The 12,658-nt window shown below is 47.1% G+C and overlaps 1 protein-coding gene across 1 annotated transcript; it reads left to right on the top strand.

The window, feature by feature from the left end:
* The first annotated feature begins 3,697 nt into the window (after positions 1 to 3,697).
* Positions 3,698 to 12,314, top strand: CSRP2 (cysteine and glycine rich protein 2). Its single transcript, XM_040062995.1, has 6 exons — positions 3,698 to 3,769; positions 7,385 to 7,503; positions 9,431 to 9,599; positions 10,555 to 10,687; positions 11,351 to 11,444; positions 12,024 to 12,314. Exons 2-6 carry the CDS (start codon positions 7,392 to 7,394, stop codon positions 12,098 to 12,100), a joined length of 585 nt encoding a protein of 194 aa, XP_039918929.1. The 5' UTR covers positions 3,698 to 3,769; positions 7,385 to 7,391; the 3' UTR covers positions 12,101 to 12,314.
* The last annotated feature ends 344 nt before the right edge of the window (positions 12,315 to 12,658 follow it).

Below are 12,658 nucleotides of genomic sequence, written 5' to 3'. Positions count from 1 at the left end.
TACCTCACTAAGTGTATTTAGGATTAGATGCAGACCATGTGTTTAATTTAGATAAGTTTTACTTCAGGCTGAAGTGTTGCATGCAAGACCCTCAGAATGAATGGATCCATCTCCCCGGGGGTACAGGAACACACCCGGTCCCAAAAACTTTGCTGAACTGGAGAGGAATCTGAGAGCCTCTGAGTCAACACTCACTGCTCAATCTTAAAATCCCACCAGCACTCACACTTGTAACAGTGGGCAGCTCTGCAGCTGCCTCCATTTCTGGTTGGAGCTCCTAAAACAAAATAAAATAAAAACATGACCAATAATGAAGAAACAGTAACCTTAGAAAGCACGATCTTCTTATATTGAGAATGTTTTCCATATATGTATGTTGGACTTGAAGAAACAATTAAAACCCAAAAATCACAGCCCTGATAAACTCTAGAATTGTCTGTTATATTTTCATTAATTTGTGCAAACTTCACTAATTTATCATTATCATATTTATAGTAGAATAAATGTAGAACACTCTTGAGATGCATGGATGCTTAGACAAGGAAATTAGCTAAACATATAGTTCCTTCTGTGATAGGACAAATCTGGGTCATGCTGGGCAAAAATTATTTTTTCACCAGCTGATATTGCACTTGAAAATCCCTTTTACTAGGCCCAAATTTGGGGGACAGCCAGTGAGAAATCAACCAAGGTACCATGGGAAGCACTGCACAGTGTCTGACCTCCCAGGCTGGTAAACAATAAATTCTAATTCTAGCTTTGAAACAGCTTTCCTAATGGGAAAAACAGCTAAAATTATGCTCTTGTGAGAACATACTTAAGGTAGTTAGTCAGTAGTAACAGTATTTGGATAAAACTAGTTCTGACAAAAAAAGTCAGAATATGAATATACTCCTGCAAAGTAAAATCGAGACTAACTAGAATAAACTTTTGGTAAATGTTAGCAAAGATTACCAGCAGAGCAGATTGACTGCCACAGGCACACATGGGGCCATGCTTACAAGATCAAACGAGGATAAAATAATCCCAGGTGAGTGGAAGGTACTTAGTGGATGCAAAAGGCCTGAGTACACCGATGCGTGCCAAGTCTTTTGAGAAGTAACTAGGTCAAACAAGCCGATGATTTATTCAGCTTTTCAAAACACGGAAAACAACTCTTGCATAAAATTATGGCATGGCTAAAACCTTGAGAAATTTGTTTGGAGGTGATAAACGTGCTTGAGGTGAATTTTACATGTGAAGGGAGAACGAGTTTTGTGTAGAGTCTATGGGCTTTCCCATCGCTAAGGAAGCAGAAGAACAGAGAGGAAATACACATACACATCACCCCCTGCCCCTGAGCTGCCGAATCAGCAGGGGAAAGGAACAGGAGCTGTTAATACACTTGAACACTGCTTTTCCAAAAAAAAACTGTCTTAATTATAATCTGCTGAGCTCAAAATGGCAAAAGCCAGACAGAAAGCTGGCAGACTGCAGGAGCCAGGCTGCCTACAGGGGCCTGCTATGGTGGGTTAGGTGGGAATTCCTCCCCAGGCCAGTGATTAGAGGGACCATCTGAAATTTTGGGTGAGTCAGAAAGAGTAGTTTACAGCAGGTGTTAGGCAGGAACACAGGGAAGGAGAGGATCAGGTCAGGAGGATGCTGAGGAAGGTGAAGGGGGCAGTGGGGCTGCTTGGGCAGTGGCAGGCATGTTCAGGGTGACAGGTTGAAAGAGTGTAGGACAGCAAGGAGGAATGCAGCAGGGCTGGATTCAGGCTTTATCTTAAATAAATTCTGAACTATACTCTCAGGAAAGAAACAGAGGAAAAGAGACCCGCAGGGGAAATAGAATAAGTATGCTTATAAATAAAATAACTATGTATTTATAGATAATCAATATACATATGCATGCTTATATTTATAAAAGTTATTGATAAAAATAGTCCATATCAATAAAAATAAAGTATGCGGTAAAAGTTTTCATTCTTTCATCTGTTTTCCTTCATTCCAAGTACTATTCCCAAGTGTTGCAGTAATTTATCCGTTAATATTGTTCCTATAGTAATGAACTCACTTGATATACTTATGTCTGACCCTCATAGTTACCCTCGTTCTGACAAACTGACAAAGTACTAAACATGAGAAAATGAAATACTGGGTGTCAGACTGTCTTCTAGCTCACTCAGCAGTGTCTCACCACTGAAAAGTGTTTTATTTCATACCAGCATGGCCCCTTAGTCACAGTGAGAATTTCCTTTCTTTGAGTATGGTCAGACCTTGCTGGATCTGCAAAGCTTCTCTCTTCCCATTGGGATCTCTGCTGTTTATTTTTTATAGTCTGTAGGAAATGTTATCAAAAGACAAAATCTATTAGCTCTGGAGGTCACCCGAGGGGACATGGTAAATAATGTAACATCATCACATGCAGTTCCAGCAGGGCTGGGAGCAGGACAGGTTGGACAAGAGAACACAGGCATTTCTTGAAGCAAATGGAGTCAGCCTGCTCTGACTCATACGCCCCTTACTTGTCCAGCTTTGAGAGATCCTCTCCCTTCATACAACCTCCAATTCAAGAAACAATTGCTAACACTTCTGCTTCTCCTACTGCTCACTTCCCTCAAAGCTTAGCATAAAGTTTTTGCTGTGATGCTTGATGTCAGTCCCTTGGTCTTGCCCACAGGGAACAGCAACTTATTCCACAAGAACAGATACTGGCTTTGTTTATGGAGCAGGATTCTGAGATGCACATAAATCATGGACAGTCTGGTCATTCAAAAGTCATTACCAAAAAAAAAAAAAAAAAAAAAAAAAAGGAAAGAACATTTTAAGGAGAGAGAATAGGTAACCCTTCTCATTCCCTGGCCTGGTGTGGAGGTGATTTTCAGTCATCTCACAGTACAGCAGTTTGGGCCCCGGCTGCATGTCCCCCAGCTGTCTGTGCTAACAGCTCCGCGGGATGTTTCACCCCAGCCCGCGCACAGCCCATCTCACACACAGCGCTTGTGCAGGAGGGCTCATAGGGGCTGCCTCCACCCAGCTCGCTGGGTTTCATTCCTGGGGCTCTGTCGCTGGTGCGTGTGAAAAGGTCGTTCCGTGCTGCCTGGCATTCCTGTAGGCAACGAGTAGGTGATTTGGTATTGGATTAATGACGAGCGGGGGATAAACCCACACCTTCTGCTAGACATAGGGAGCCCTGTGCATAATCCTGAAACCGACAGAGCCGGTGTGCAACGGCTCTGGGAAACGGGGAGACGGGGACACAAAAAGCTGCTGAAGCCTCGGGCGGTTTTCTCCGGCACGCTGTAGACAACCCTAATTGCTGTTCTTTTGTGAAAACTAAATTAAGGCCCCTCCTAATCCGTCCCCACTGGAGCAGTGGTTCAGCGAGAGCTGCGGTCCCGAGTCCCAGGAGCCGGGCACGGGCTCCTGCCTTCGCCCGCTCCTTACGTCCTGGGAAACCTCATTCCCGAGCCCTACATCCCTTCTCCGTCCTCTGTGAAAACACGGTCACGGAGCCTGCAAGAATGTCGAGCAAAATCCTAAAATTGGGTAAAACCACAAGCTGGGGTCCTGCGGTCCCAGACCGCAGCTGGAACACGTCCTGCCGCCTCCCCGGGTGGGTACGGCAAGGCCCAAGCCCTCTGTCCCTCAGTCCCGGACAGCGCAGGGCGGGCCGCGCCAGGAGCGGGGCCGCGGGGGCTGGGCCGGGCCCCTCATGGCTCCGCCCCGGCTCTTTAAGGCGCCGCGGGACCGCGCCGTGTCGGGACGCGCCGAGCCGAGCCGAGGTGAGGTGAGTGCTGGACTGGACCGGACCCGCCTCGGGCCCGGGCAGGGGTCGAGGGTGGCGAATGGCACAACGCGAGCCGGTGCCTTTGGGGGGGGGGGGGGGGGGCGATGCTGACCCCCTCCTGCTGCTTGGCTGCTCTCATGATGGAGCTGCCACGCACCGGGCTTCCCCGACGGGCCGCCGAAAAAGCCGTCTAGGATAACCGGATAGCCTGGAATTCTTGTGTGTCTGTCTTGCGGCTGGCTTCGGTCTCTTGAATTAGAGCTATTAACAAACAGGTCGGAAAGGAGCTGGCGGCTGCCGTGGCTTGTCCCGTGGATGACGTGCTGGGTACAAGCCGCTGCCGTCAACCATCAGCCGACAGCCGGAGTTGTTGGTACTGGCAGTGAGATCACCTGGATGTTTAATTGCTGCTTGCGAGCTCCCCACAGGCCTGCATGAACTGGCCAGAAAGTGCCGAGGGAACGGGGCAGGCTCGAGGCGGGGCTGGAGGTCTGGACATGCTCGCCGTGGGGCTCGGAAGGAGCCCCGGGCAGCAGGAGGCTGCGGGGCGCTGCCGACGGGCGGGTGCGGGCAGCAGCACGGGCCGGTGGCTGTGCCGGCGCGGAGCTGCTCGGGGCACCAGCCCCTCGCCCCTGAGGCGCCTCCTGGGCACCGCTGCCGGGAGGGAGCGCCTGCTGTTGAGTAACTGAGGAAATATTGCCGTTCTTCCCACGCAAGCCATCATGGGAACGTCACGGGGAGGATAAATGGAAATACCTTCTCTGGAAGAGAATACGGTTACCTTGAACTACCGACTTCGGTTCCTTTTTGTTTTTCATTTAATGAATTCCCAAAGCCCTTATCAGAAGTTTCGAGTTAGCTAATGGTTGCCGGGTCGTCTAGTATTTTGTCTTTCTCGGGAAGAAAGGGTGGAGCTGCACGCTGTATTGCCCATTACTGCATGTGAAATCTGGGGCAGATCTGGGGAAACCTGATTCAGGTCCTCAGCTATAGTGTGCCTGAAAGCTAAATTATTGTTTGCTAACAAAACGATCAAAATAATGTAGGCTCATGTAAATGCACTAAAGAACGTGACCATGGTGATGATGAGAGGAAACGAAGTAGTTCTTGTACCAAATACCATTTACATTTTGGAAAGCATGCAGAGTGGAAAAGAATTTTTTTTTATTTTTTTTTTTTTCCCCCAGTCCATGCATTCCTTTTCAAAAGTGTTGTGCAGCCTATATTCTCTTCAGCTAAGGACGCTCTTTGCTGTGATTGATGTCAGCTGCTGTGCGGTAGCACAGCCAAGCACTTGAATAAAAGAAATGGAATCTTGATTTTTAGACTGTACAGTCGTGCCAAGAATGATAAAAGCAAAGTGGGAAATGTCATAAAACTAATTTAATGAGCTAGGTCAGGGTATTAGTGCTAAACCATGGAGTAGTAATGATGCTAATCCCATGGAAGTATTAAACAAAGGGCTATCTCAGTAATTGGTGCAAATGGCACTGCTCAGCCACTCTCAGGAAGTTTCTTAAGCTGTTGCTTAGGAATGTACCTAAGGTGCCCCAATTTAGGTTAATAAATTAATCTTATTTTTCCACATGTCATGAATGGCTGTCTGCTTGTCTTGGACAAAGGTCTTGTAGCAGCCACCTGGCAGCATGTCTTACTTGGGAAACACACATCCTACATTGCATCCCTAAAACTGCTGCTCATGCTGCTGGGGCAGGAGGCTTGTTTTACCGAGCAAGATAAGTCACATAATTCAGGCCAAACCTGCTGCTCTCAGCTGTGATTTGTGAGTCTGCACTACCTTGCCTGGGGTGCGAGGCAGCTTGCTCTGCACTGAGGCCTGTCCCGCGTGTTGGGAGAAGGGCCCCTTAGAGAAAGGAGCTGTTGAAGCACAGTGCTCCTGTCTGGCTCCCTGTGGTGGTGTTCCCACTTCCTCTCTATTGGCCAGAGAGGCAACTGGAGATCGGTAGTCCTCTGCTTCTGGCTCAGAGGGATGAGTGCAAAGTTAACTGAAGGCAGCAGGCTGTGGGCTTTGTGTGGGGATGCTGTTGTGTGTGTCTTCTTGGCAGGCCTAGGAGAGCTTCTCAGAGTAACTTAAGGTGAGTTTTGCAGAGAAAAGTCAGAAGCTCACGAGAATTTTCTTCCCAGCTTCCCTCCCCGATAGTTGACCTGTACTGCAGTGCTGCTGGGGGAGCTTCTCAGGGAGGGAATGCTCTTGCTGGCGGGGTAGGGTGGCAGGAAGTGCTCTCTGGGCTTCCAGTGGGCAAACCATGGTCCTCACCCAAAATCCTGTGTGAAATGAGGATCAGTAAGGAGCACTGGGGTGATGGGTGCTGAGCAGCTCTGCTGGGTTAAGCTCATGGAGGCTGTAACCCTGTCTGGCTGCTGTTGGCCTCTGTGCTGGTGACAGGGGGTGGTGCTGAGCTGCAGAAGAGCAAACCAGCGTTAAACAGCAGTCACAAGCCAAGGGCAGTTCAGAGCTGACAGCGAGATGAGTCTTCAGCAAACAGCTGTGTTAGCTCATGGTGGTGGGGGCCGGAGGAAAGCCCCAGAAATCTCAAAGGTGCTGGGCAGGTCTCCGCTTTGGAACTTTAACCTCAGACCATTAATGGGAGGAGCTGGAGGAACTCCTTGTGGAGCTGCAGGGGGAGCTCCTGGTGGTGGTGACAGGGAGTGCAGGGGAGCTCAGGAGATGGGACAGCCATTGCTTCTGGCTTAATGTAAGAGACTGTTCCAAAGGCTACAGGTGGACACAATGGCCGAGATGCCTGTCCCCATAGTTTTCTGAGTGTCCATTGCAAGTAATGCAGGAGAGGGGGTTTCACTTCCTTTTAAATCAGCTGTGGCTACTTGAGCAGTTTGGTTTGGTTGATATACCTGCCCGGTAAAGGTTCAGTTCATGTAACAGGGGTGGAGTCCCTGGGAAATAATCCCCCTTAAATTTCTTTGAACTACAGTGTGATCTCAAAGGAGTTCAGAACATTCCTACAACTCTCATAAGTGTTATTCTGGTGAGGCGAACTTTAGCCTGTACCACATCCCAAATGACAGGCCCTGCAGTAAAACAAAATGCTGTTGTTGGCACAATTGGTTTGCTTCTATCAGACAAGAGGCCCAGCGTTAATGAAGCATAGAAACTGAAATTACATCCATCTGGGGGGGCATTTGTTCCAGGTACAGTAAAGCTCTTGTGCATGAAACTGTAATTTGTGCATATCCAATTTATGCAACTTTCAAAATCCCCAGGCAGGGACAGAGGACATGGCTCGTGAAGACTGTCTCTGTTTCTCTTGCTGTTTAGCAGCAGTGGTCTCTGTTCCCCTTGCCAGTTTGTCTGCTTTTACAAATAGCCATAGAGAGCCTGCCTAAGCCTTTAAGTCTGGTCTGGCATCTGAACAGCTGGGAAGTTGAACTGGTCCCAAAAACTTCTCACGCAGTAGAAGGTCACGTTTTTAAACAGTTGATGAAATTGCAGGGTTGTGCTCTGATGCCACACAAACTTCACAGATCTGGTTAAAAGGAGCCTGTAACCCCAGCTGTCCTGGGGCCAGGGTGGTGGAGGACACTGTGTTTAACAAACATCTCCCCTTCTCCCCTCCTGCCTGGCTGGGCACTCAGAACCACCATGCCGAACTGGGGAGGTGGCAACAAATGTGGTGCCTGTGGCCACACCGTCTACCATGCTGAGGAAGTGCAGTGCGATGGGAGGAGCTTCCACCGGTGCTGCTTCCTCTGCAGTAAGTATTCTCCAAAATCTCTCCTGGCATAGCTGTAGGGGTCACAGCAGCAAGGGGCTGGTCCACAGGAGGTGTCTCAGACTCAGCTGCTACCTGTGATGCACTGGGGATGGCAGTGGCCAGAGGTGACTTTGTCCATTGTGTGTTGGGATTTATTCCTGCTTCCCCATGTGCTTCCTGGGCTTGGCAGTCCGAGGGGAGAGCTCACCTCCTGGAGAGATTTTATCATATCAGGGGGTGGGATGTACGTCTCAGAGCAGACCACGTCCATTTGCACTCTTGCCAACCTTTTCCTCAGGAGTCTGAGGGATCCTGAGGCTGGAAACCTGCCTTAAGTGTTGCTCTTGCAAAGGAGGAAGCCCAGTGGCAGAGCCTTGTTTGCACTGATCTGAGCTCAGCTGGGCTTCTCCCTGTGGTCCTGGGGCTGGCAGAAGCTGAAGGAACAGTTATCAAACTGCTGCCCTGGAGTCCTGTGCAGACCTGGACAGCAGTGCGCACGAGCACAGCCGAGTTGTTGATGCTTTAGTACAGCCAAAAGCCTAAACTTTCTTGGCACAGGGGCCTGTGGTTTATTTCAGATGAAAGGAGTCCAAAGCATTATTTTCCAGTTCAACCAACAAGCCCAGTGAGGCATTGAAAATTGCTTTCTCTGCTGAAAATACCTCTGGTTAGATGAAGGGAACAAAGGGTCACTGTGAATTGGAGGCTCCTACTTTGCAAGCACAGCCTCTCTGTCTGAAGCAGAGAATTTTACCTTATTGCAAACATGAGGTACTATTTTGCCCCACTTGTTGGTGATTAATACATATGGGCAGAGCTAGCGTTTAGCCTTCTTATGTTGGCTGCATTACTGGGCCCCTCAAACGAGTTTGCTTTTAAGTCTGCTGCCTAACCCTGGTGTGCTGTGCTGGCCTTGAGAGCCTTGGCACACCTACACTTCTTTCCTTGAGCTCTACAGTGGTCACAAGAAACCAAAGATTAGATGCCTCGGCTGCCTTATTTTCAGCCTTTTATGGGAGTTACTATTAAAAGAAACCTGGAACTTACAGTCAAACAATGGATCTAGTGTGTCTGAATACATGGTTTTCCTTAGTGCATACTTCTCTGGGGCTAAAGTCAGTACACTTAACAAACATGCGCTAATTGATTTACTTATTGGATATTAGTGTCTTATAAAAAGGCCCTTGGGCTAATGATTGCCATAAGCAAAAGTCACCCAGTGAAGACATTAAAATCTTTAAACCAAAAATTCATGAGGGTGTTTCTTTTTTCTCCCCAAATTATTTTTCGAGGGCATAATACTTTTGCAGATGGAAAGAGCATGCCAGTTGGCGTACAAAAGGAGGTTTAAGAAGGAAATAGTTCTCCCTTCTACTGTAACCTTGAGTAGAGGGCTTGCATTGTGCTGAAGGACAATGTAGGAATGCCAGAAAAGCACAGCCCCTCTGGTGACAGCTATGAACCAGCCCCAGCTCTGCCCTGAAGCATATTGAGGTGGGGGGTGGGGGGGAACCTTGAAGGTTTATTTCCCAGCCCCACCCTGGCCAAAAGGGCAGGACAGGGGCTCTTCTGTACTGATAGGCTTCTGCTTCATGCTGTATGGCATCTGTCAAGGGAAACTGCTGACTGCTCTTTCTGGGTTTCTGAGCAGCCTCATTCATCAAACCACAGCAAGTTTCCAGGCTTTAAATGTCATGGTCATGAAGAGGTGGGAAGGAATAGAGCCCATAATTCACAAATTCAAACAGCAACTTGCTCCCTCTAATTGCTGATGGTCCCACAGCCTAATGGGAAGAATTTTGGACAGGGAAACTTGTAACATCACTTCTCACTTGATTTTTGGCTTACTATGTGTGCTGATGGAAAGAGTCTCTTAAGGCAGTTTAACTTTTTGTTGTTTTTTGTTTTTTTTTTTTTTTACCTCCAGTGGTCTGTCGGAAAAACTTGGACAGCACTACTGTAGCAATTCATGATGCTGAAGTTTACTGCAAATCTTGCTATGGGAAAAAGTATGGCCCAAAAGGTTATGGATATGGCCAAGGGGCAGGCACGCTGAACATGGACAGGGGAGAGAGACTAGGTATCAAGCCTGAGAGGTGAGTGAACTGAGTTGGGGGGTGCATAGCCCTTGTCCTTCAGTACTGTTTTCAGAGGAGTCTTTCAGGCTGGATTTTGTTTATATTCATGTTTGGAACAGAAATGCTGCAAAATACCCCAGTGTAGTTGAATGCAGGGCATTGAACCTGCATTGCACAAAACTCCCACTGGTGACTGCGAGTTGGAACAGTAGAAGCAGGAGTTAGTGGGAGCAAGGACACACTCATCCTATGAATGAGCTGTAGGGGATTGGATTATGGGGCTGCTGATGGCATTGCATGAGCTCACAGAGGTGACTGTGGGTCTCACATTGCCCTCCTGAATGAGCTGGAAATGACTATGTTCAATGGGTTCTTGCAGGGATGGACAGCTTAGAATCTGGGGCTACAAGCAGAAAGAACCATTTGTGCTTATTACAGCCAAAACCAAGACACTTTAAATAGTAAGCATTCCTAGTTCTGATTAAGTTCTTGCTGTAAAGCAAAGCATGTGGAAAGAAGCTGAGGTTTGTCTCACAACTTGCTTCATGCAAGTTCCCAAATTATTGCTTAACATTTATATGATGTATGCTCTCCAGCCAGTTTCAGTGATCCATTCAGGTTCCTGATTATAATAAGGGGACAGGAACTTAACAGAATTATTGGTAGCTTATGATCTGAAAAATCCATGTCTTGACAGAGTTCAGCTCTTCTAGTTAAGTGAAAAGGGGGAGGCTCCTCAGGAAATCATCCTTTTTATCCTATAAAGCACAGCCTTTCTCTTTTTGTTGTTGTGGCTTTGTTTTTTCCCCTTCCAAGTATAATTGGATAGCCTTGCTGGTAACTTACTTCTCCAGTTTTGCAGCAGTACTGTATTCTGTACCATGTGCTGGGTGCTGGTCTGTTCATGTTGCTAAGCAGAGCAAGAGATCTTTTAGAAAAAGCATAGGGAAAACAAGCGTTCTGTTTCTTTCAGCACACCTTCTCCTCACCGGCCCACCACAAATCCAAACCCTTCCAAGTTTGCTCAGAAGTTTGGAGGGACAGAGAAATGCTCTAGGTGTGGTGATTCTGTTTATGCAGCAGAGAAAGTAATAGGAGCTGGAAAGGTAAGGAGCTCCATGTGCTGTTTTGTACCCGCTACGTGGACTTTAAATTAAGCAAGGTGTGTTATGTCAGTTCCAGCAGGGTACCAACTGCAGGGCAGTTACCTTAAAATTGCATTTCTTTGCACTGGAAATAGTCAAATCAATCAACTTGATTGAAAAAGAAGCACTTGAAATGCAGGGTGATGAGTGGCGACCTTAGACTTGAGAGGTGAAGATTTAATACTGTCTCATGCTGGAGACTTGAAGCAGACTATAGAAGCCCCTCTCACCCAGAAGAGGAAACAATCTTGAGGTGTGCAGCTTGTGAGGGAGGCTGAATGTTTCAGCAAAAGGGGGATGGTCTCTGAAAATACCATGTAAAGCTGCATGGCAGTCTGCCAGCTGTCCGATTCACTCGCTACAAGAGAGCCAAGATGTGCTCTGAATTGATCACAGCAAGCTCAAACCTTTCAGAATATTGCTCTGAGCAGGATGCTGGGTGGAATCTGGGGCTTTGTGCTGCTTATGGAAATGCAGCTCTTGTCTGCCACTGGTGCACTTCAGCTGGCTTTCATTGCACCAGTCTCTAATCAACAGTGATGCAGATATCTCCAATCAATGTGGGTTTTTACCAACTTGGGTATCCCTGTGTATTAATACCATCTTTTTTATTCTTTCCTTTAGCCATGGCACAAGAACTGCTTCCGATGTGCCAAGTGTGGAAAAAGCCTAGAATCTACAACCCTGACTGAAAAAGAGGGCGAAATCTATTGTAAAGGTGAGAAAAGAAGCAAAGACCACCATTTGTTTATGGTTCAAGATCATGTCTCACAAGGACAATTGGTCAATAAATTGTTGATATAAGAAACTTTCAGGCTCATATTCACATGGAAGTGCTCTCTAAGTCATAGGAATAGAGTAAAAAATGAAAGCAATACTTCTGAAGCTGCTGGTGTAGTTGACATTTGCATCAAGTAAAACATCACATACTGAGAAATGCAGCAGCAGCCCTGCCCTATACCTGATCAGAGTAAGGAAACAAGCCAGCAGGCATACTGCTCTGCCTTCTTGAGTGGTTGTGGATATAAACTTGATCCATGTAGTGGTTTGATGACAACACATACTTTACCAGATACTGAGCCACAGAACTGACCCGAGTTGCTCTCACAGTGGGCTGGGAGCTACATGGACCGAACAGTCCTGTTACTTATGCAGCTTAATAAAATGTTTCTAAGCATTGCTTCCCAGGGGGATACTCTAGTGACTAAGGAGAAGCCATTGAGAGGCTTAGCCTAGACCGTGCTGTTCTTAATTAATGTGCCAGAAGACTCAGCTTGTGTTTTCATCTTTCTCACAGGTTGTTACGCCAAGAACTTTGGCCCCAAGGGATTCGGGTATGGTCAGGGAGCAGGTGCCCTTGTTCATGCCCAGTGAGGGGCCTAAAAATGCTCTGCTGAGATCCTGCTAGAAGGAACAAGTTTCCTAAATGTTACTAACTACTGTGAAACAGGTATTAGTTACTTACTGTTCAGCCTATGATTTTAAAAACAAACCCACACAGCTTTTCCCCTCGCCTTGTGTATCACACTGTAACACTTTTAATACTGAGTATCAATTCAATAAAGCTTTGCTTGTTGATATACCCTAATCTAAGTGTTGCCTACGTTGTCAGCAATGAAAGTGAAGGGAGTACTGGGTACTTCAAGGGTGGAGGATCAATGCTTCACAGAGTTAAGGCATAGCTTTGCTGAAAGCTGGACATACACAGTCATGGCCTTCAGAGCTGAATGACTCTCCACCAGTATCACACCATCATATATCTGTGTGCAAGGCAACAAGCTGCTTGCTGCACAGACATAGTAAATCTTCACCTACTTCTCTGTAGGGTGACACAGCTCTAGAAGTGATAGTAAGGGGCAACTGTGCCTAGATGGCTGCCTGTCTCTGGCACAGTCTAGTAAAATAAAACCAAATAATTTTCACCATAATATT

Source organism: Hirundo rustica, chromosome 4 (assembly GCF_015227805.2).
Source record: "Hirundo rustica isolate bHirRus1 chromosome 4, bHirRus1.pri.v3, whole genome shotgun sequence".
In the NCBI taxonomy this organism is placed as follows: Eukaryota; Metazoa; Chordata; class Aves; order Passeriformes; family Hirundinidae; genus Hirundo; species Hirundo rustica.
The sequence above is the reverse complement of the archived record's forward strand: the minus strand, read 5'-3'. Positions and strand labels throughout refer to the sequence as shown.